Below are 24705 nucleotides of genomic sequence, written 5' to 3' on the forward strand. Positions count from 1 at the left end.
TAACCTACCTGCATGTCTATGAATTAGCATTTATCTTCCACCCTGAAATTTTCCTCCTTAAAGTTTAGTCTCCAGGCACAAATGGTCCCAAATTGGCATCTAAAGAACAGAACGCAGAACGTACACATGTACTAGCATCTAGAATTTACAGTAGATCTTTAGACAAAGATCAAGAGGTAACTGCAATTCACATTAGTATATTTGCCAATTTCCTGATCCAAAGAACAGGATTTATTGACTTTGTTGAATATAAGTTAAAAAAAATACAATATTATATAAAAGTGGACTCCAGGAAAAATTGTGCTGCTTTCTCAATGGTGACATTTCTACCTAATGCTTTGGGTTAAAATTAAATGGTGAGATTTCCTGGAAATATTTTGTTTCTCTGCCTCTCCCACAATGGTGAGATTTCCTCCCAGTAGTTTGTGTCTCTGCCACTCCCACAATGGTTACGATTTTCCTGCAATAGTTTGTGCCTCCCCCCTTCCTCCAGTAATGCTAATATTTTCCCCAGTAATTTGAGGCCTGTGGGGAACCAGGACAGGGAATGATGCTTTGGGATTGTTCATGTAGCACCCGGTAGGCTACTAGTGTTTAAAATTAGCTTTTTGGACTCTCTGTAGTCAGGGAGGGTATTCGTTGTTTAAGTCTGTTCTGGGATCTGTTGGTGCAGGCTCGATTACTTTCCCCTGTATATCAGGGAGTATTGGGACATAGTGGGTGGACCCTCGCATGCATAATAATGCCTCTTCAGCCAATCCCTGGTCTGTGGAGTGAGTGACCAGCAGGGGCTGAAAGGGGTATAAAGATGCTTAAACTCAGAGGTCTTTTGTTCCTGGGTAAGGTTGCCAACTATTCACCTGAACAGTGCAGGACACATTGTTCAGACTGAACAGTGGCTCATAGCTGGAGAGAGAATTAAGTTTTCTCCTCCCTCCAGCCTGCAGGGGGCGATAGAGAACTGACACAAACAGCCCCACTCTCAGCAGCACTGCAAAGGAATGAAGACTGCCTGTGTGGAGAGTGGAATGAGGAACTTCTTTGCAGTCTGTAATCTGTGTGTACAGGTCAAAGGGGGGGGGGGGGGGGACAACTCTGATGTGTGATGTGCGGAGGGACTCTGATGGGGACACCTGATGTAAAGGGGGGACTCTGATGGGGACATCTGATGTAAAGGGGGGGGACTCTGATGGGGACACCTGATGTAAAGGGGGGAAACTCTGATGGGGACACCTGATGTAAAGGGGGGGAACTCTGATGGGGACACCTGATGTAAAGGGGGGGAGACTCTGATGCGGACACCTGATGTAAAGGGGGGGGACTCTGATGCGGACACCTGATGTAAAGGGGGGGGGACTCTGATGCGGACACCTGATGTAAAGGGGGGACTCTGATGCGGACACCTGATGTAAAGGGGGGGGACTCTGATGCGGACACCTGATGTAAAGGGGGGGACTCTGATGCGGACACCTGATGTAAAGAGAGAGGACTCTGACCGGTACACCTGATGTAAGAGGGGGGGGACTCTGATGGGGACACCTGATGTAAAGTGATTCTATTTACTTTTACTTGAAATATGGATGTGATTGGCCTACGTTTATGTTATAGTAGAGAGCAATTCGGACCTCGGCTGGAAGAAAATTTTAGCAATTGGACCCCCTTGAATTTCAATTAACCACTTAATAACCGCCCTATAGCCGAATGACGGCTTTAGGGCGGTTTCTTAACTGTGGGAGGCCGTCATATGACGTCCTCCCAGAATTCCGCTCTCGCGCGCCCCCTGGGGCGCGCACTCGAGAGCATCCGTGACCGCCGGGTCCACAGGACCCGGCGCATCACGGATCACGGTAAACGGCCGCTCGTCGCGGCCGTTTACCACGTGATCGCTCCGTCAAATGACGGAGTGATCACTTGTAAACAAACCGGCGTCATGTTATGACGCCGGTTCCTCCCTCCCCCTCTCTGTACCGATCGGAACAGCGGAGGGGGAGGAGATCGGTGTCAGCAGCGATGTGGGCTGCATCTGCAGTGCCCACATCGCTGCTCACCGAAAATTAACCCCTCAATTCCCTGCAAAAACTCTGCAATACCCTGCAATAATACCCTGCAATAATACCCTGCAATAATACCCTGCAATAATACTCTGCAATAATACTCTGCAATAATACTCTGCAATAATACTCTGCAATAATACTCTGCAATAATACCCTGCAATAATACTCTGCAATAATACCCTGCAATAATACCCTGCAATAATACCCTGCAATAATACTCTGCAATAATACTCTGCAATAATACTCTGCAATACCCTGCAATACTCTGCAATGCTCTGCAACACCCTGCAATGCTCTGCAACACTCTGCAATGCTCTGCAACACTCTGCAACGCTCTGCAACACTCTGCAATGCTCTGCAACACTCTGCAATGCTCTGCAACACCCACCAATACCCTGCAACACCCGCCAATACCGTGCAACACTCTGCAATGCTCTGCAACACCCTCCAATATCCTGCAATGCTCTGCAACACCCGCCAATACCCTGCAACACTCTGCAATGCTCTGCAACACCCACCAATACCCTGCAACACTCTGCAATGCTCTGCAACACCCGCCATTACCGTGCAACACTCTGCAATGCTCTGCAACACCCTCCAATATCCTGCAATGCTCTGCAACGCCATACTCTGAGATACCCAGCCATACTCTGATATACCCAGCCATACCCAGCCATAGTCGGTGATACCCTGCAATACCCAGCCATAGACACCCCCCCCCCCCCCCCTCCCGCCGCCCTCCGGTGCTTCTACCGACTCGCCAATACTATCAAATCCAGAATCTTTTTTTTTTTTTTTTTTTTTTTCAGGCTTCCCAGCTTAGAGGTGAGATGTGGGTCTTATTGACCCCACATCTCACTGTAAAGAGGACCTGTCATGCCATATTCCTATTACAAGGGATGTTTACATTCCTTGTAATAGGAATAAAAGTGATCAAAAAATTTATTTTTGGGGAAAAAAATGTCAAACTAAAATAAATAAAGTAAAATGAACAATAAAATTATTATTTTTTTTTTAAAGCGCCCCTGTCCCCATGTGCTCGCATGCAGAAGCGAACGCATACGTAAGTCCCGCCCACATATGAAAACGGTGTTCAAACCACACATGTGAGGTATCGCTGCGTACGTTGGAGCGAGAGCAATAATTCTAGCCCTAGACCTCCTCTGTAACTCAAAACATATAACCAGTAAAAAAAAAATTTAATCGTCGCCTATGGGGATTTTTAAGTAGCGATGTTTGGCGCCATTCCACGAGCCTGTGCAATTTTGAAGAGTGACATGTTAGGTATCGATTTACTCGGTGTAACTTCATCTTTCACATTATGCAAAAATTGGGCTAACTTTACTGTGGTTTTTTTTGTTTTTTTAAGCACAAAACAGTTTTTTTTCCAAAAAAAAAGCATTCGAAAAATTGCTGCGCAAATACCGTGCGAGATAAAAAGTTGCAACGACCACCATTGTATTCTCCAGGGTGTTTGCTAAAAAAACATATATAATGTTTTGGGATTCTATGTAATTTTCTAGCAAATAAATGATGATTTTTACATGTAGGAGAGAAATGTCAGAATTGTCCTGGGTGCTCCAGAACGCCTGATGGCGCTCCCTGCATGTTGGGCCTCTGTATGTGGCCACGCTGTGTAAAAGTCTCACACATGTGGTATCGCCGTACACGGGAGTAATAGCAGAATGTGTTTTGGGGTGTAATTTGTGGTATGCATATGCTGTGTGAGAAATAAACTGATAAAATGACAATTTTGTGAAAAAAAAAAAAAAAGTAAAAAAAATCTTGATTTTGCAAAGAATTGTGGGAAAAAATGACAACTTCAAAAAACTCATCATGCCTCTTACTAAATACCTTGGAATGTCTTCTTTCCAAAAAGGGGTCATTTGGGGGGTATTTGTACTTTTCTGGCATGTTAGGGTCTCAAGAATTGAAATAGGCCGTCAGTACTTCAGGTGTGATCAATTTTCAGATATTGGCACCATAGCTTGTGGACTCTATAACTTTCACAAAGACCAAATAATATCCACCAATTTGTACTTATTTTTACCAAAGATATGTAGTGGTATAAATTTTGGCCAAAATTTATGAAGAAAAAATTACTAATCTGCTAAATTTTATAACAGAAATGAAGAAAAATTCTTTTTTTTACAGAATTTTCTGTATTTTTTCTTTTATAGCACAAAAAATAAAAAACCCAGCGGTGATTAAATACCACCAAAAGAAAGCTCCATTTGTGTGAAAAAAAGGACAAAAATTTCATATAGGTCCAGCGTTGCATGACTGAGTAATTGTCATTCAAAATGTGAGAGCACCGAAAGCTGAAAATTGGTCTGGTTATTAAGGGTGTTTAAGTGCCCAGTGGTCAAGTGGTTAATTACCACTGCCCTAGGTGGACATTTTTATGTTACAGAAATGTGAGCAAAATTGTATGCATTCCTGCAATGCACATGTAGCATTCTGGTGTTTAGGCAGGGTTGCTAACAAATTTAGTTTGCCAGGTAGTAATTGTCCTGGCTAATTGTTAGAAGATTCACTGATTCCTCTCTAATTCTAGAATTGCTGCACCTTTTCTCTTCTGTCACTAGGTGGCACTGTGGCTGGTGACATTAGATCGACAAGGGCATAGCAAGGTCAGATTATGAATGGATGGGATGTCGCAGCCAATTGGCAGGGGTTTCTTTACTCCTTTGGCCTGCTGGGAGAGCCTACTTATTTGGGTGGAGTCAGGAGATCAGGGTTCTGTGCCACCTGGACGGCTGTCTAGGTGGATGTGTGTTATGTCTCCCTGGGTAGCTAGGACGGAAGCCAGAGGCCTATCCCGGGGACACCTGGCTGCTAGGCTGCCGGAGGACTATACAGGAGCCAGAGAAGCAGCATCGGGTTGGGACTGCAGGATTGGAGTCCAACCGAGTTGCGAAGGTTCAGCTGGACGGGGAGCCAGTTGTTGCTGGAGGTAAAGGGGAAGCAGTCGCCACTAAGGCACCATTCACCTAATTACCGGAGACTACTGTGAGTAAGCTCGAGGAAGTACTAGAGCAGTCTTCTCACCAGCCGGGGACAGCGAAGAAGTGGGAAAGCTTCAGCGAGTGCCAAGCCAGGGATCCAGCAGGTTATCGGGGGTTAAGCTTGAGAAGTATACAGCGGGATAGCTGTGGATAAGCTCAGGAGATCCGGTGATGACTGGGATCTGGAAGTCTAGTGAGAGACTGGGAGCTCAGTGAGTGAGGGGGATACTGTGAGATAACGAAGAACTATTCTGTGTTACCAAGAGTTATGTAGGACTACCTTTAGTGACTGTTACAAGTTCAGTTGCCATAGGAGACAAGCGGCCCTACCTATACAGACGTGGCCTCCGGCTGGAGGCCTTTCCCTGTATAGCTGTCTACCTATAGAGTCTCTGAGTCTGACAGTTACCATTGCATCTACCTAAGGGTGTCCTGGCCCTATCCCACTCTCCCACAGTTCCTATTAAGAGACAATAAATCTATTGTTCTCACTAAAAAAGTGACTGGCGCCCATCATTTAATTTTGCATTACACCCACCATGTCTGTTAACCCACTCTACAGGGAAGGATGTCAGCTTTCCCTGACTCTCGTCACCATCAGGCCTCTAGAGGTCCGGGAGGTCGCTACACACAAAAAGACACACAGCCATTTTGCAGGTGTGTAGTAGTTCCATTAAGAGCACAACCACACACCTTGCTTTTGCGCTCATTCACCTGTGGCAAACTGTATGGTAACAAAATACCATGCATTTTGGTGCAGCACAATTTAAAAAAAAAAAAAGGTTATACAGGTTTTACATCTATTTGTACTACATTTTTTTTTCATTTGTTTTGTATACTACAAAAAAAAATGCCATGCGCCACTAAAGTGTCCAGGTTTGGCTTGAAGAAACAGTGGCAACCCTATTTCTGGGGAATAAGACCCAGTCTGAGGGCTGTGGCATCCCTGGGAGCTCAGCTGCAGATAAAATAATAATTTTGGGGTCCCAGCTTCTGCCTTTGCTGGGGGACCTCTGGCCTAGTCTCCTGAAGCTTGCAGAGAGCTCTTCTCTGGACCCAGGACACAGGCAATCCAAGTACAGAAACTGACCGATTCTGCAGGCACAGTATTCAGGACACAGCGAGTACCGGCCTTCTGGACCTAGGGACTTCCTCTGACTTCTTTTGGGAGAGCTTTTCCTTTGTACACTCAGGACTATATTTCTGATAAGGAGTACATGTTTAGTATCAGTTTACCTTCACTTTAAAAGGAGTGCCTTCACCCTGAAGGAATAGTTAAAAATAAAGTTGGAGTAAACTCCCATCTCTGACTTTTACCTATAGGTAAGCCCATAAGGCTTACCTATAGGTAGTGTAAATATATCCTAAACGTGCACTGTTTAGGAGATATTTATTGTACATGCAGCCAGTGACATCACTGGCACATGTGATCTGAAGGAACGGCCATCCGGGGTGTTCCTTCAGAGCCCTGTGCCGTAAACTGCGGCTCCTGCGCGCATATGTGGGAGCGACCTCATTGCAGCTCCGGCCAGTCACAAAACTGGAGTCCACGAACCAATATAAAATGTAATACTGACATATAATGACACACATAGGTTGGACTTGATGGACTTGTGTCTTTTTTCGACCTCACCTACTATGTAACTATGTAATCCGGAAGGAACACCGGGTGAAGGTGGGAGCGCCTGCAGCTCTGACATCTCGGTGCTGGAAGGGCTTTGTTTTAAGGTAAGTTTAACATACTGTTGCAGTATGCGATTCATACTAGCACATTATTACATTACCTTGTAGGGTACAAAAAAAAAAGAAAAAGTACTCTAATTAAAATTTATTGGAGTATCCCTAGGTTTACCCTCACTCTATCCCAGTTCTCTCAAAAAATAAAAAAACACAAAAAAACACATGCACAGCCTGTTCTCTGACTCAAGTGATTGGGAAATACTGTGTGCTTGGCTGCTGTGAGCCTATCAGGGATATGGAACCTGGGACCAAACAGCCAGACCAGTCTTAGCTCTGCCCTACATTCACATTTGCCATTCACTACTGACATAATGTAATGTCCCTTCAACTATACAAATGCTAGCAAAGCATGAAGAGGACTTGTCTAATTCTCACCTGACAGGCCTGGAGACCTGATCCTGGAATTTTCCAAACTCTCCCGGAGCTGTCCACTGTTTTCCTCCCTGGAGTCATGCATAAAACAAGGGAATTCAAATTTTACAACTGCTGTTCAAACAAAAACTTAGAAATGTAGGTTACTGATCTAACAGTAAAAATCAAGGTGATTTATGTAGCTTTTATATATTTCAAACTGCTGTACACAGAATACAATGTGAGCAGAGTGGCATGATGTAGCCAGGCACAGTTCTAAGCCTGCAGACAATAATACAAATAGGGCCCTGATCTGTACAGAAAAGTTTATTTTATTTAACCACTTAAGAACCGGAAGGATTTGCCCCCTTAATGACCAGGCCACTGTTTGCGTCGCTTTAACTGACAATTGCGCGATCGTGCTACGTTGTACCCAAACTAAATTCATGTCCTTTTTTTATCCCACAAATAGAGATTTCTTTTGGTGGCATTTGAGCACCTCTGCGGTTTTTATTTTTTGCACTTTAAACAAAAAAAGAGTGACAATTTTGAAAAAATAAATATTTTTTACTTTTTGCTATAATAAATATCCAAAAAGATATATATAAAAAACAAATGTATTCGTCAGTTTAGGCCAATATGTATTCTTCTACATATTTTTAATAAAAAAATCGCAAAAGTTACAGTGTCAACAAAATAAGGAATAGATTTATGGAATTTTTATTATTATTATTATTTTTTTTACTAGTAATGGCAGTGATCAGTGATTTTTAGCAGGAGTGCAACATTGCGGCAGACAAATTGGATACTTTTGACACTTTTTTGGGACCAGTAACATTTATACAGCGATCAGTGCTATACAAATGCACTAATTACTGTATAAATGACACGGGCAGGGAAAGGGTTAACACTAGGGGCAATCAAGGGGTTAAATGTGTTTCCTGGGAGGTGTTTCTAACTGTGAAGGGAGTGTACTGACTGGGAGTACAGAGATCGCTGTCCCTAATTACTAGGTACAGATGATCACACTGTACTCCCAGACAGAACGGGGATCTGTTTGTTTACAATGGCAGATCCCCATTGTGGCTCTCTATGGAGCGATCGCAGGTGGCTGGCGGACATCGCTGCCTCTGGCCACGAGCATTGGCTCCGCCCACGAGCATCGGCCCCCGCCCACTGTATCTATTGCACGTAGCAATGTACACCTACGGCGATTTGCGCAATAGAGCCAACCTGCCGCAGTATAATGATGGCGGCTGGTTGGCAAGTGGTTAAAGTGTTACTAAACCCACAACAGTAAACCAGTCGGTAAATGCAGTAAAGCATGCTTGTTATACTCACTGTGGAACAAAAGGGGTTAATCCAGCACATTGTGTAAAAAGGCTGTTTTATCCTGTCTTCTCTGATCCTCCCCTTCTTTTACTGTCCACAATCCATCTACTGATAGAACAGAGCCTTGGCGGCACTCTGCACATGCTCAGTTTGTTGTGTACTCCTAGAGACTTTTTTTTTTCTTGGGAGGGTGCATGTGATCGGCACAGGGCCAATCAGCACTGTCCAGACAGGGGGCCAGGGGTCCTGCAGCCTCATAGGACAGTCAGAGTAGAGTGAAAACTCCTCCAACAAGCTTTAACAAGACTCTGAGAGAAGTCACAAGACTGCTATATACTGCTGATGAGAAAGGGTATTTAGCAGTTTATATTTACTAAATTAATTGCATTTCCATGTTCTGTGTACCTTGGGGAGACCAGATATGCAGGGTCCTGGGTTTAGTAACACTTTAACAACCTGTATATTATAAACGTGGCAGATCTTTTTGTAGTGTTTAAATGCAACATGGTATAACCTGGAGTTCTCCTCTAATGCCCCGTACACATGACCGGAAATTCCGCCAGCAAAAGTGCGATGTAAGCTTTTGGTCGGAAAATGTAATCGTGTGTATGCTTCATCGGATTTTTGCTGGCGGAATTTGGCCAGCAAAAGATTGAGAGCAGGTTCTAAATTTTTTGGTCGGAAAAAGTTCCGATCATCTGTACAAATTCAGACGTGCAAAATTCCTATGCGTGCTCGGAAACAATTCGACGCATGCTTGGGAAGCATTGAACTTCATTTTCTCGGCTCGTCGTAGTGAGAAATTTTGTGTGACAGTGTGTATGCAAGCCAAGCTTGAGCGAAATTCCGTCTGAAAAACCATCCAAGTTTTTTCAGATGGAAAATCCACTCGTGCGTATGAGGCATAACATAATAAATGCTAGCTATCATCAAATTTGCTGTTCTTAGTGGAGCTACCCTTTAAGGCCATCATACCGTACCGGGCCCACTCTACACAGCAGCTGCAGGTTTCCCACCGAATGGTCCTCACTCAGCCAGAACTCCGAGTTGTCATCTGATGACACAGCAAATTGGAAATTTCCTGCAACAAGGAAAAGGTAACACACATCATTCTGAGCAATATAAAAAAGTAATGGGGCAAACAGCAGCTCTGAGCTTGCAGAGTTACATGAAATTACAAATCTTATAGGATTTTTTTTCCCTGTTTCAGAATGTGTTTGTTAAGGGTTTCACTTTTTTCACATCACTCAATTATTGATAAACCACAGATTATTAATAGTAAAACAGAATAATTTATACAAACATGCAGACAATATCTTTTATATCACAAAAAAATTTCATGAATTTAGTCCAATATGATCAAGCTAGCAGGGGTCTCCAAACTATGGCCCTCCAGTTGTTCAGAAACTACAATTCCCATCATGCATAGTTATGGGTGTGAATGTCAGAGTTTCATAATGCCTCATGGGACATGTAGTTCCGCAACAGATGGAGGGCCATAATTTGGAGATCCTTGAGCTAGACCATCTTTTTTAAAGGGTAACTCCACTTTTTTGCGAAACAAACAAGCAAAAAAATTAATAAAAAAATCATTAACATTTTCTACACAAGCCATATTGTTCTTCAATGTTGATAAAAAATACATTTCCTTTTCAGACTGCAGCCTCTGTAATTTTTTGAAAAATGTAATGCAATATGGCAACCTGGTGCTATTCTGTACATAGACGTTGTACAGAACTTCCCCAGAAAGGTTTCCTGCTTGTGTGATTGGCTCGCTGATTTTCCCAGAAGTCTGCACTAAGATAAAAGTCAGATATTGGGCATCCCCTGCAACAAAAACTTCATTTTTGGTGACATACTTCAAAACCTCTAAAGAGATGCAGGAGCTGCAATTTTGGTCATTAGAATTCTGAAAGTACATTAGCTGATTAGAATCAACATAGACACTACCATTCTGGAATCAGCCTTTCAAGGACATAGTGGCTTTCTTGGTGTCAGGAAAACGTATCAAAAGTGACTAATGTAGATAGCAGAGGAAAGGGGCAGCAGACAGAAATGACACTTCCGTGCTCTGAATTGAGAAAAGTATACACATTATATAGGGATATGCTTTGCTCATATTTCATGTCTGAGCTTTACAACCACTTTAACCACTTGCCAACCAGCCCCCGTCATTATAAATGCTAGCGATGACCAAAATTAGCTGTTCTTAGTGGAGCTACCCTTTAAGGCCATCATTCCGTACCGGGCACACTCTACACAGCAGCTGCAGGTTTCCCACTGAATGGTCCTCACTCAGCCACTTTATCCACTTGCTGACCAGCTGACGTCATTATACTGTGGTTCCCGTGAATCGCTGTAGTTGTACGTCTGCTCTAGCAGGCACCTGCGCTGCTCAATGGGGGCCCTGATGCGGGTGGTCTGCAGCTGCGGTATCTGCCGGCCACGCACGTTAGCGGAAATGAGAGCCAGAACAGGGATGTGTGTGTGTGTGTGTAAACACACACATTCCCATTCTGTCAGGAGAGGAGAGACAGATTGTCTGTTCCTACTAATCAGGAACAGTGATATGTCTCCTCCCCAGTCAGTCCCATCCCCATACAGTTAGAACACACATAAGGTGAACACATTTAACCACTTGATCGCCCCCTAGTGTTAATCCCTTACCTACCAGTGACATTTACACAGTAATCAGTGCATTTTTATAGCACTGATAAATGTCAGTGGCCCCAAAAAATGTGTCCGATCTGTCTGCCGCAATGTCGCAGTCCCGCTAAAAATCACGGATAGCCGCCATTACTAGTAAAAAAAAAATGCCATAAATCTATTTCCTATTTTGTAGACACTATAATGTTTGTGCAAACCAAACCATATACACTTACTGCAATTTTTTAAAAATAAAAAATATGTAGAAGAATGTATCGGCCTAAACCGATGAAGAAATTAATTAATTTATTTTTTTAATTTCTTTTTGGGATATTTATTACAGCAAAAAGTATAAAATATTGTTTTTGTTTTTTTTTCAAAATTGTCGCTCTTTTTTATTTATAGCGCAAAAAAATAAAAACCACAGAGGTGATCAAATACCACCAAAAAAAGCGACTGAAAGAAGCTGCAACTGCAATCCCAATGTAAAAGCCCGAGTGCTTTCACACTGAGATCCCTTTCACACTGGGGCGTTTTTCAGGCGCTTTAGCGTTAAAAAAAGCACCTGAAAGAAGCTGCAAGTGCAATCCCAATGTTAAAGCCCGAGTGCTTTCACACTGAGGCGCTGCGCTGGCAGGGCATCAAAAAAAGTCCTGCAAGCAGCTTCTTTGCAGCGCTTTTGGAGCGGTGAATACAACGCTCCAAGTAGCGCTTTACGATCGTTTTTCGGGTGCTGACATTGTGAAAGGGCTATTAAAGCACTTAGGCTTTCACATTGGGACTGCCGATGAGGCTTCTTTCAAGCGATTTACAGCCGCTTTTTTTAACGCTAAAGCGCTTGAAAAACGCCTGAAAAATGCCCCAGTGTGAAAGGGGTCTTAAAGCGGAGGTTCACACAAAAATGGAACCTCCGCTTTTCGGAACCCTCCCCCTAAAAGGTGGCAAATGTGACACCGGAGGGTAGCAGATACCTGTCTAAGACAGCTATTTTCACCCACTTCCGGGCATAGACTCCCACAGGAGTCTATGCTTCTTCATGTCCGACCATGCTGTCTGCTGGGACACACACGGGTCCCTGAGACAGCACGGACCATTTACATTGCGCTGCGCGACGCGTGCATTCATTTCCTGATTCCCATAGCAAAGACGGTGGCAGCAGCATCCGAGGACCGAGGGACAGTTCGGTGTCGTGTGCCGACATCGCTGGACCCTGGGACAGGTAAGTGTCCTTATTTTAAAAGTCAGCAGCTGCAGTATTTGTAGCTGCTGACTTTTTAAAAAATATTTTTAGCGGGTCTCCTGCTTTAAAGCAATGCAATGCCATATCGCAAAAAATGGCCTGGTCATTAAGGGGGAAATTCTTCCGGTCCTTAAGTGGTTAAAGCTGACCTTTATCTAAAAATTATTTTTACCCACAAGGCCCTATTGACCTTACGTATCAGTAATAAAAGGAAGTCCCAATGTGAGCAGGCAGCTGGATCATGTGGAAATCTTTACTCCAGTTCCCGATGGGGACCCATGCCCTCCTCTCTTCTGGTAAGTTCTTTTGTTGCTTTTTAATACCTATAGCATGATCTGTGAATGGGATAGATTCTGATGAGTCACAGGATTCTTTCACCTAGCCAGGAGAACTATGACTATAAACCCCTGGCATGCTAGAATTTCAGCGGCAGGAAGAGGACAGAGCATCCCTGCAGTGAAGATTTCTACAGGATCCAGCTGTCTGCACAACGTCAGACATACTTCATTGCAGGTAAGTTAGGTCAATAAAACTGTGGTGCTAAAAAATTTTTTTTAGCTAAACATGAGCTATAAGGCATGCCAAAAGGACATATCCCATGAAAGAGACAATTTAGTTTTAATGAATCCATTTTTAGGATGTCCTGAAGCAGATGTAAACCCTAAATGACATTTTCTAAGTATAGTATATCATAAACACTTACTATTTTGTTTTTCAGTAAATATTTGTTATTATATTTTGCTCATCCTTGTTGCATCTCAGTGCTGCCACTTCCTGTGTACAGTAAAACCTTGGTTTGAGAGTAACTTGGTTTAAGAGTGTTTTGCAAGACAAGCTACATTTTTAAATAAATTTTGACTTGATATACAATCGATGTCTTGATATACAAGTAGTGTCATCTCACAACTGAGTATAAAAGAGAAGAGGTGCCTCTAAGTGTAGCAATATGGTTACATTTAATGAAGGTACAACATTTAGCGGCTCCTCTCTTCTCTTTTATACTCTGTAGGACCTGCTGGATTTTGTTTTTAATCCCATGGTGGAGGCTGACATTTGTGGATGGACATTTTATAGTTACACAACCTATCACATTGCTATAATATTTTTATATGGACTATAAACTGAAGGATTTATGAATAAATGGTTGTGGAACGAATCATCTGAGTTTCCATTATTTCTTATGGGGAAATTTGCTTCCGATATATAAGTGCTTCCAAGGTTTTACTGTACATGCATTCTGGCGATGACTGCTCAGCTTTTCTCAGGACAGGTTCCCTGATGGTGACAACAGTGGACCATGCCTACATAATGTGTTTTGAAACAGTAACTGGTAGCTTCCATCAGAAGCACATGTGACAGGGTGGCAACACAGATGTATATCTGGTATACAGAGCATTGTCACCCTATAAGAGGAAGTGCCTGAACGAGAACCTTGATGGTAGAATTGCAATTATTTTAATGAACGCTGCATATTTAAAAAAATATTGAAAATGACATTTGAAACGGCATTACCTTGTTAAAGATTTTATAAGGTCCTAGTGATTGGATTTATATATACTTTAAATACTATATCAGACCGATGAGTTATAAACCCATACATAGAGTAATACAAATGTGAATAGTCCTACCTAGCAAAATATCTATCAACCAGTCTTGAGATTCTTTCAAGACAGCATGAGCATACCCAGGTCCTTGGCTTTACTTTTCTCCCCAAAGTTAATGCTATACAGATGTGTCATTGACCTACCCCACCCTGTGATTGGATAATAAGGCTTGATTCCCACCTATGCATTTTTTGTGCTTTTTGCATTTTGCAGATTTGCACTACAGAATGGGTTCCAAAAGGAGCAGCTTTTCACTGATGAGATCAATCCTCTCTCCTCCTAACAAGCAAGCTGACAACACTGATGAGTTTACTTCCTCTTTTTTTCCCTGCAAAGGTAAAGCATAATGGACTACTATGCATCGCATAGTAGCCCATTATGTGTCACTTACTTGACACAGGAGCCAGCGAAGTCGCTGCTGTCCCCTGTAGTCCGCCGCATCCATCTTGCTGGTGGCGTCTCGCAGCTCCGCCGCTGTCATTCGGCGAAGCCGCGATGACGTCACTCCCGCGCATGCGCACGGGAGTCAACAAATGTGGCAGCTCCATTTTTGGAACTGCCGCGCTCAGTGCGCCGCTGTCTACGGCGCATGCGCCGTAGACAGCGGTGCCCGTTTTCGGGCAAATATCTCCTAAACCATATAGGTTTAGGAGATATTGCTTGGACCTACAGGTAAGCCTTAATCTAGGCTTACCTGTAGGTCAAAGTGGTTTGTAAGGGTTTACAACCACTTTAACTGAGAGGCAGAAATTCTCATTTCTCAAGGAACCCCTAGCAACCTCTGGAGGAACCCTGGTTGAGAAACCCTGCTTTAGAGTATACTGGGTGTAATGATAAAACAACAGATAAAGCTATAGATTGCCATTGTTAGTGGTTTATTGTCCTTACCAGCTATAGCAGGGTGCAGGTATCCGAACATGCGCAGCCCATAGTTGGTCCATTGCGGAGTGACAGCAAGTTTGTTGATTGTAGTACGAATCTGATGCATCAAAAACAAAAGCTTAATGATTTTATTAAAGTGGACCTGTCATCAGATATATTTTGCACGTGCAGCATGATTAGTAGTACTCTGTTAGTGTAACACTTCCAGGTGTTTATTACCTTTAAAGAAAGATCACAGTACTCTCCCTAACAATGGTTTCATCTGTTTTTCCATCTAGAAGGACAGTGACATCTTTGTTCAGTCATTATCCAGGGTTATCTTCTTCCTGGACTAAAACGCCAGTTCGCAATCATGTAAAATCCCAATCCTGTGTGGATTTTGGCTGTGTTCTCAATTTTCTGACACAGATCAGCCCCTACTACAGCCTTTATTACTACAAAGTTAAAATATTGTAGTCTGATCACTAGGGGACGGAGACTGAGAAAATGGTGCCTCCTGCCTGTAGCAGACTGATGACATCATGTCAACAGCTGGCCACTCCTCAGCTTGTCAAAAGCTGACATTCAGCTGCCATTGTAATAAAATACTTCGAATTCTGTACAGGTTGCACATCTTCCAACAAAGGCAGAAAAATCCCAGATGGATTTGTACAATAGAGATAGCGATGCCATTACTTATCTTGGATTTGTTTGAACAGTACAGATTCTATTGGCACCTAAACAAAAAGCAGCTGACATTTTAGGTTGGTTTAAAAATAATAAAGTATTAATCATTAATAGTGAAGATGGATTTATTGCTGATAAACAAGTGCACATTCTCTTTGTTCTAGAATGGCAGCACACTCAGCACTGGGTGGAACGATGACCAAGCGCACGCCGTGTTCCGACTGGTTGTGGAAAGTTACACCCTGCGCTCAACAAAGATCTGCAGTTAATCCACAAAGACAGGAGAAGGTTACCTGTGTGTAACCTGTCAAATGATAACTGCAGCAGATGCTTAACTGGACACTGGTGAATTAAAACTATATGCATAATTAGAAATGATTAATAGGATGCAGTCTGTCACTGTTTTTAACATAAAAGTTTTTGCATCCTGGAGTCCTAAGTATCATAGTTTTATTATCTGGTGATCCCACCAGTAGATTTTTTTTACACTTGCAATAGGAATACAACAGTGTTCGTTCTGCAGTTAAATTGCACAGTAGTGTTTTCAACCTGTAGTTGGGGTAGTCTTGGATGGACATGTAGCTTTAAATGGACCTTTAGTGGGAGACAAATTAAAGACCAGCTGCAGCTAAGACTGGGTTTACACATATGCGGCTGCGGTTTCAATGCAGCAGTCCAGTGCGTCTCGGTTCACCGGTTCAGGTACGAGTTTTTACTTGAAATCACACCTGAATTAGACCCAAAAACGCACAGGACCCTTTTTAAAATCGCCTCACGTGTGTGTAAATCGGCTCCATTGAAAACCGGTCATATTCCTGTGTTATGCAAATTGGATGTGGCTAAAAAGTATCCAATTTCATATAAATGAACACTTTTTTAGGTTGTTACAGCAGCAGTTTTTTTTTGTTTGCATTTGGAAAAGAAGGTTAAAGAACAACTAAAGTCAGGATTACTCACCTCTGCTCAAATGGCCTGAGGCCTGCCCTCGCATCTTCTCCCAGGCATCTTCCAAGTGCTGCTTTTCAGCATTTTTTGATTGTCCGACATGAGATGATGCCACTGGCACCATGTCGGAAATGAAAACTGAGCTGCATATGCGCAGTTCAGTAAGACCCCTTTCACAATGGAGCGCTTTTCAGGCGTTTTTGTCCCCTAAAAATAGAGCTTGTAAAGCGCCTGAAAAGCACCTCTCGATCCACCCCAGTGTGAAAGCTTGAGTGCTTTCACACTGGGGCGGTGCACTTGCAGGACAGGAAAAGTCCTACAAGCAGTATCGTTCGGGTGGTGGAGGAGCAGTGTATACACCACTCCTCCCCCGCCCCTACCATTGAAATCAATGGGCACCGCTGCAGAATCGCCTGCAAAGCGCTTCAGCAGCAGCACTTTTAACCCTTTATTTGGTCGTTAGCGGGGAATTAAAAGCACCCCGCTATCGACCAAAAAGCGCCGCTATAACATCGGTAAAGCGATGGAACCAAAAAACTGAAGAAAAAAAAAGTCCCTGGCCCTTTCCATAAAATGCACAGATGTGAATTACATCCATAAGAAATCATGTTAAATGGGCTGTAGTGTGTTGCTGCACAACTGAAAATGCACTAAAAAATGCATAGGTGTGAACCAGGCCTTATTCTCACACCAAACTGTCAAGTGACAGCTCCAGGTCTCTTCTAGCAATCGGCGTGGTTCCTGACCATGTGATCTCCACAACAAATATGACATGATGATCTTGTGAGTTTTTTTACAAACAAACCCCAAGTCTCATGCTGCACAAAGAGAGGGAGACTGGAAAAGAAAAAGAATCCCTATACAAAACAGAAATCATCATATTAAAAGATAAAATCTGCTCACATTCACAAGACAGGATGCCCCCAAAAAGATAAAGAATCATGCACCCCTTTTTTCCTGTAGAGGGCAAGTCCCTTATTGCTTACCATTTGCTGTATCACTTTACGTGGCACAGAAAGACACTGTGACAGCTGAGGCTGGCAGGCTTCAGCTGTTTAAAGGCAAATACGGTAGCCAAAATAAAATAAAATTATTTAAAAAAATGTATTTTTTTTTTTTACATTTTCGTCTTTTTCCGTTTATGACACAAAAGCTAAACACGGTATTTAATAAAACAGAATTGTTACTTTTTCAAGAACAGTTTTTAAAATGTTTTTTAAGTCCTTTTTTAAAAGCTGTCTTATGTCTTATGTGCGTATCTGCAGTGCAATGGTACTCACGTGGGGGTACAGGGGGAAGTGTATGTTGCGGCGTAGTTGACCGATGCTGCTTCCACACCAATCCTCAAACACATGGAGATTCACCTGACCAGAAAACTGCAGAAAAATCATGCATTAGTGATTATATTCTACATAGGTTGAACTGCATGTGCACTCCAATTCAGCCTGCAGGGGGCAGTGACGGAGAACATTTTTTTATTTTTTTTAGAATAAGGTAGGAAATGACAAAAAATGTGTCAATCGGTTATTTTGGTTTTGTTTCTGTGTGATTTCCATTTGTTTTTTTTTTATCTTGAGGCCCAATAAGAAGTGAGACATCTCACATTTATAATACAAAAGCTGATTTTTTTTTTTAAACATGTAACCATAAACATATAACAATAAGTAATATTAAAGGTATAACAAAAATACAAATCCAGTAGGGATGGTGGGATCCCCTGATAATGGGCACAGCAAGTTTTCAGAACTGGGAACATGGTATAGGGATGGCGGGAGCCCCTTAAATTAGACGCAGCAGGTTACAAACCTAGAAACTTAAAACAGAGATGGTGAGAACCCCTCATAAAGGGCACTACAGGTGTGCAGACATGGGAGCATAGCACAGGGATGATGAGAACCCCTCATAAAGGGCACAACAGGTCTGCGGACCTGGGAGCATGGCACAGGGATGGTGAGAACCCCTCATAAAGGGCACAACAGGTGTGCAGACCTGGGAGCATGGCACAGGGATGGTGGGAACCCCTCATAATGGGCACAACAGGTGTGCAGACCTGGGAGCATGGCACAGGGATGGTGGGAACCCCATATAATGGGCACAACAGGTGTGCAGACTTGGGAACATGGTGAAGGGATGGTGGTAACCCCTCACAATGGCTGACCTTCTTTTCAAGATACTAATTGCGTGTCTCTAAATAAAGCTGGCCATGCACTGATACTTTTTTTTGTGGTTGTAAAAACCTTAGGCTACATTCACACTTGCCATTAAAGCTTGGTACAAACAATTATTTTGTTTCCATTCAACCCAGCAAGCTGAATGAAAGAAAAAGAAAACTGTCAGCTCCGGTCAGAACTGCTGTACTAACAATATGAAGTTAGTACAGTGATCTCCCCCACTGAGCTGTTGTGTTCTGACAGGGGGATGCCCCCCCCCCCCCCCCCATCAGAATGACTATATTTGCCAGCACACCATAGATCTTTAGTTCAAACTATTTTTATTTTAGCATGATCACATCAACAGCAAGAGAGTGCAACGTTTCGGAGTCACGCAGGACCCCTTCCTCAGGCATGTGATGGGCCCCAGCAGAACACTCAGATCGGCACTCTCAGCCATTGGTCAGTTGCTGGTTTTCCAGCATGGTCAACAGACAGAAGCTGGCTGAAAATGACCAGCTTCCGTCAGACCACCTGGCATACACACGGGCCGAATGCTGGTGCGAATTGTAGCAGCAGAAATCTTTTGTTTAAAGCTGCAGATGAGAGTGGCTAGGTGCAGTTGCCAACCTTATTCACTATAATGACCGGTTGCTGGCAGCCGCAGATATTTACAGCTCTCTGCACAGCCAGCAATTAGCTGCAGTGATCGCTGATGGAAGCACACAGAGTGCAGAGATACAGACAGCATTAAAAACCTGACAGAGGTTAAAACCCTCCCCGACTCCATCTAAAACTAGAAAAAAGTTTTGACTTTAATTCTCCTTTAAGGCTCCATGCACATTAGCATCTTTTTAAGCTCTAAGAAGCTGTTATTAGAATTTTTTTCAGCTCCTATAAACGAAGGCCTCTTTTAAACGTGACGGAACCCGTGATGATGCGCCCCATGGACGTCTGCTTGCACAGCGGGGATCACTCCGCCTCCGACCTGTCCGAGCGCTGTTCTCCCCTATGGGAGATCGGATGACGACAGACCGCAGAGTCCGTCGTCACCCGATCCGCAGACGGATGGAAAAGTAGGTTTTTCCTCCGTCACACTTTTTCAGATCAGAGCGGGTTGGATGTCAGCGGACATGTCACCGCTGATATCCGACGCTCCATAGATGTCTATGGCGCATCCGTTCATGTCCGCCTAAAAAACTGACAGGCAGACCTAAATGGAGTGTTCGTGTGAAAGAGGCCTTATGCTGCGTACACACAATCGGAATTCTGGCCAGAAAAAGACAGATGAGAGCTTTTCCTCGGAAAATGCGATCGTGTGCTCCATTGGACTCCACGAATTTTGGCCAGCAAAAGATTGGGAGCGTGTTCTCAATTTTTGAGTCGGAAAAAGTTCCTATTCGAAAATAAGTTTGTGCGTATGCAATTCCGATGGGCAAAAACTCACGCATGCTCAGATTCAACTACAAGACAGAAGCTATTGGCTACTGGCTATTGAACTTCTTTTCTAGTCCCGTCGTACGTGTTGTATGTCATTGCATTTTTGGTGGTTGGAATTTGGTGTGACCGTGTGTATGCAAGGCAGCTTGAGCGAAATCCCATCGGAATTCCGTCGGGAAAACCATCAGAGATTTTTCCGACCAAAATTCCGATCATGTGTACGTGGCATAAGAGAAGAAAAAAAATATTTTTTGTAGAGTTTTTTGGAGCGTTTTTCTAGCAGAAAACAAAACGATGAATGCTCCTAAGCGCTTCTAAATGCTACTAAAACACTACTAGCTTTATTTAAACGTTTTTTTCCCCTTCATGTACTGTAAAAAATACTAATAATAACGTTGACGCTCCTAAAACGACAAAACCGCTATTATCAGCGGTTTTCATCCAGCGTTTTTTTTTCTAGTTTATAAAAAAAACATCAGTGCACATGGAGCCCAAGGCCTCCTTCACACGAACGATCCGTTCAGGTCCGCCTGTCAGTTTTTTAGGTAGACCTGAACGGATGCTCCATAGACCTCTATGGAGCGTCCGATGTCAGCGCTGACATCTGACCCGCTCCGATGCGAAAAAGTGCGACGGAGGAAAAAAACGACCTTTCCATCCATCTGCACATCGGGTGACGATGGACTCTGTGGACCGTCATCATTCGATCTCCCATAGGGGAGAGCGGCGCTCTGACAGGTCTGTCCCTGCACAGTGTGCAGAGACAGACCTGTCATCTTCCTGCACAAGCGGATGTCCACGGGGTGGATCATCACGGATCTGTCCCATGTGAAAGAGCCCTTAAAGTGGTTGTAAACCCTTACAAACCACTTTGACCTACAGGTAAGCCTAGATTAAGGCTTACCTGTAGGTCCAAGAAATATGTATTACCGTGTAGTTTTAGGAGATATTTACTAAAAGACAGTGACAGCGGCGTGCAGGCGCACTATCGCCGTTTGCAGTATGTCGCTGTTAGCGCCGAAATGCCATTAGTGGCTGCTCCCATGCGCATGCCCTGGAGTGACGTCATCACTGCTCCGGCGCTGTGAGTGGCCGGAGCAGCGATACCGGGAAGAAGATGGATGCTCCGGACTACAGGGGACATCGGTGACATCGCTGGCTCCTGTGTCAGGTAAGTGACACATAATGGGCTACTATGCGATGCATAGTAGTCCATTATGCTTTACCTTTTCAGGGAGACAAAGAGGAAGTAAACCTATCAGGGTTTACTTCCTCTTTAAGCTGTAATTGATCCATCAGGCCGCGTACACACGCGGGGACTGTTCGCTCAACTTTGTCCGCTGAACAGTGTTTCGGCGGACAGTCCGCTCGTGTGTGGGCTTTCAGCGGACAGTTTCAGCGGACAGTCTGCTGAACAAAGTTTTTCGGAAATTCCGAAAAACTGTCCGCTGAAACTTTGTTTCAGCGAACAGTCCCCTCGTGTGTAGGCTTGTTCGTCAAACTAAGTTCCGCGCATGCTCAGAAAGGATTTACACGCCAAAGTTTGCATTGCAGTGTATAGGACGTCGTTTTCTAGTCCCGTCGTACGTGCCGTTCACGTCATCGCGCACGGTTTCAGCGGACTGTTCGTTTGTCGTGTGTGGGCAAGTCCGTCCATGCTAATTTTGAGCGGACTGTCCGCTGAAACTGTTTGACGGACAAAGTTGAGTGAACAGTCCCCGCGTGTGTACGCGGCCTCACAGTCAGTCTTGAGGATCTTTTACATGGACTTTCCAATCAGGTCTTCCTGTCAGTTTTTCAGCACCTGATCGGAAGCTCCATTCAAGTCTAAGGGCAGGTGGATGTAAACAGATGTATGTACGCTTACATCTGCCGACCTCAGAATCCTTTTTAGTTTAGTTTTCCTGGAGCTAAATGTAATGGATTGGCTGAAGCCTCATGTAAATGGACCTTAGGACCACAAATGTCCGCTGTCAAAATGCTGACAAAAAAACTGAACTGGCATGGATGTCACAAAAGTGACATCCATCCCATTCTGCCTCGAATCAGCAGGTGATCTGTTCACGGATCGCATGCAGAACGGAGTGGAGCATGCTTGTAAAAAGAACCTTACAACTCAATTTGATGAGAAAAATATACATAACAAAGAGGTAACATGGGCCACTTTGTATTGTGTAGTATAAATGTAGTTCCCTTAATAGGATAGGTAGAGATTTTGTAGCGATAAGAAAAAAATGGGATGCTGGGAAAGGGCTGTAATTGGAGACTAAATTGGGGCCCCATAGTAGCCAATCCTGAGATCTGTTCCCATAAAGGGGATTAATGCGGCCTCATAGAGAAAGTATTGTGTAGAAGAGATAATGCTTCCCCTCCTATCGATATCCACCTGATAGACTGCAAATAATACCTTCTCCTTCTCCTCTGCCCCCCCCCCACTCCTAGGACAGCTCAATGTAACAATACATAGCATAGATGGTAGAGGACGAGCCTGACACAAGTGATGAGAGAAGGTCTGCCTGCAACTCAGCACAGATCTAAAGCTATTTATTAAAATCCAAAATAAACTTGAACATTTAATCCAGAAAAAGGTGACCATCCAATGCAAATGTAACTTTATTGTTCCAGACAAGCTCCTTATGATTAAACCCAGTTTTATTGGTGAAATGCGTCAGTACAGGAGGTCCAGGTTGGGACTTTGTCTTCGCTTGTCCAGAAGAGTGAAGGTACACCTAATGAATGCCGTATGCATTTTCTTCCTGGATTTACTGGCAGTTGAGGGTATAGAACAAGCCCCTGCCTGGGTTTTGGCACTGTTACTGCAGGGAGGGTGACCTGACATCATGGACCGCAAATACATTTTATCACCGAGAAGCTTTAACATGTTCATGTCTCATTTCAAAAGCGGTTATCAATTTTTTTGTTTTGCAGCTCTCATTTAAAAAAAAAAAAATCTATTAAATAGGCATTACCTGTACTTTATATTTGAATATATTATACATATTATAAACCATATAGCCAAACGTTTGTGGACACCTGACCATCACTGCCAGGGCCGGCCCTACTATGGGTCCCAGTGGGTCCATTGGATCCAGGCAGCACTTTGAGAAGGGCAGCAAATTAAACCACGACCCAGTAGTGTATTTAAGTTTTGTGCTGCCCTAGGCCTGACTAAACTTGTGCACCCCCTAATTTAACCACTTCAGCCCGGACAATTTTACCCCCTTCCTTACCAGAGCACTTTTTGCGATTCGGCACTGTGTCGTTTTAACTGACAATTGTGCGGTCGTGCGACGTTGCACCCAAACAAAATTGACGTCATTTTTTTCCCACAAATAGAGATTTCTTTTGGTGGTATTTGATCACCTCTGCGGTTTTTATTTTTTGCGCTATAAACAAAAGAAGAGCGACAATTTTGAAAAAAAAACACAATATTTTTAACTTTTTGCTATAATAAATATCCCATTTTAAAAAAAAATGTTCCCTCAGTTTAGGCCGATACGTATTCTTCTACATATTTTTGGTAAAAAAATCGCAATAAGCGTATATTGATTGGTTTGCGCAACAGTTATAGCATCTACAAAATAGGGGCTATATTTATGGCATTTTTTTTCTAGTAATGGGGGCGATCTGTGATTTTTTTTCATGACTGCGACATTGTTACGGACATATCGGACACTTTTGACCACTTTTGCTATAAAATTACACTGATTACTGTGTAAAAATGATTGTCAGTGAAGGGGTTAACACCAGCGGGTGCTGCAGGGGTCAATATGTTCCCTATGGGAGTGATTCTAACTGTGGGGGGAGGGGACTCACAAGGGGAGGAGACCGATTGATGTTCCTCTGTACTGGGAACACACCATCGGTCTCCTCTCCTCTGACAGGCCGTGGATCTGTGTGTTTACATACACAGATCCACAGCCCTGCTGTGTTTCCGGGCAATCGTGGGTGTCCGGCGGACATCACAGCCACCGGGCACGCGCACTGGGTCCCGAGCGACACAGCGGGCGCACGCGCTCCCCCTAGGTGGCCGGGAATGGGAGGATGTCATATGACGCCCGCCCAGGATGGGAGATCCCATCTGCGGGCGTCATATGATTATGGGTGGGTAGGGAAGTGGTTAAATATGACCCACCCCTTCCTGACAAGGCCACACCCCTTGCTGTTTAAGACCCGCCCTTAAATTTTCAAGTGAGGACAGTTCTTAGGGCCTGTGGGTGAGGGGGTGGGTGGGCAATGGATTCCCTTAATTTGCATAGATTTCCTCTCACTTCCTGTTTGGCTGTGGGGCAGGAAGTGAAGGAAAATCTCTGTAATGGGACAGTGATGGTAAAAAAAAAAAATATTTGACAGAGGTAATAACCCTCCCTTACTCTATTAAAAATGAAAAAAAAAAGTGTTGCCTACAGTTCTAATTTAAGCACAAATTTCTGACAATTTTATGGAGAGGACTAAGAAAATATAACCATGCCAATGGTGCAGCAGAAAACATATGGCACAGTGAGGAAGGTTTGTGGTCCAGGATGAGAGGACAGGCAAAATTAGAAGCACCCCCCTCCCCCACAGTTGCGGAATGCCAGCCGCCCGCATAGCAGAAGCAGTGAAGCCGCTTTATGGGGGCCCTAGACTAATTTGCCTCTTGGTCTA

General features: G+C 43.6%; 1 protein-coding gene across 1 annotated transcript in view; it reads right to left on the bottom strand.

The window, feature by feature from the left end:
• The window catches only part of B4GALNT3 (beta-1,4-N-acetyl-galactosaminyltransferase 3), a 108263-nt gene that overhangs the window by 30997 nt on the left and 52561 nt on the right, over nucleotides 1-24705 (bottom strand). The window contains exons 4-7 of the mRNA XM_077468945.1: nucleotides 17749-17844; nucleotides 14864-14954; nucleotides 9466-9566; nucleotides 7178-7245 (exon numbers count right to left, since the gene is read on the bottom strand). Of these exons, the coding sequence (XP_077325071.1) occupies nucleotides 7178-7245; nucleotides 9466-9566; nucleotides 14864-14954; nucleotides 17749-17844 (356 nt within the window). The remainder of the gene's footprint in view (nucleotides 1-7177; nucleotides 7246-9465; nucleotides 9567-14863; nucleotides 14955-17748; nucleotides 17845-24705) is intronic.

Source organism: Lithobates pipiens, unplaced genomic scaffold (assembly GCF_037356315.1).
Source record: "Lithobates pipiens isolate NorthernLeopardFrog02 unplaced genomic scaffold, aLitPip1_a1.2 Scaffold_8, whole genome shotgun sequence".
Lineage (NCBI taxonomy): Eukaryota > Metazoa > Chordata > Amphibia > Anura > Ranidae > Lithobates > Lithobates pipiens.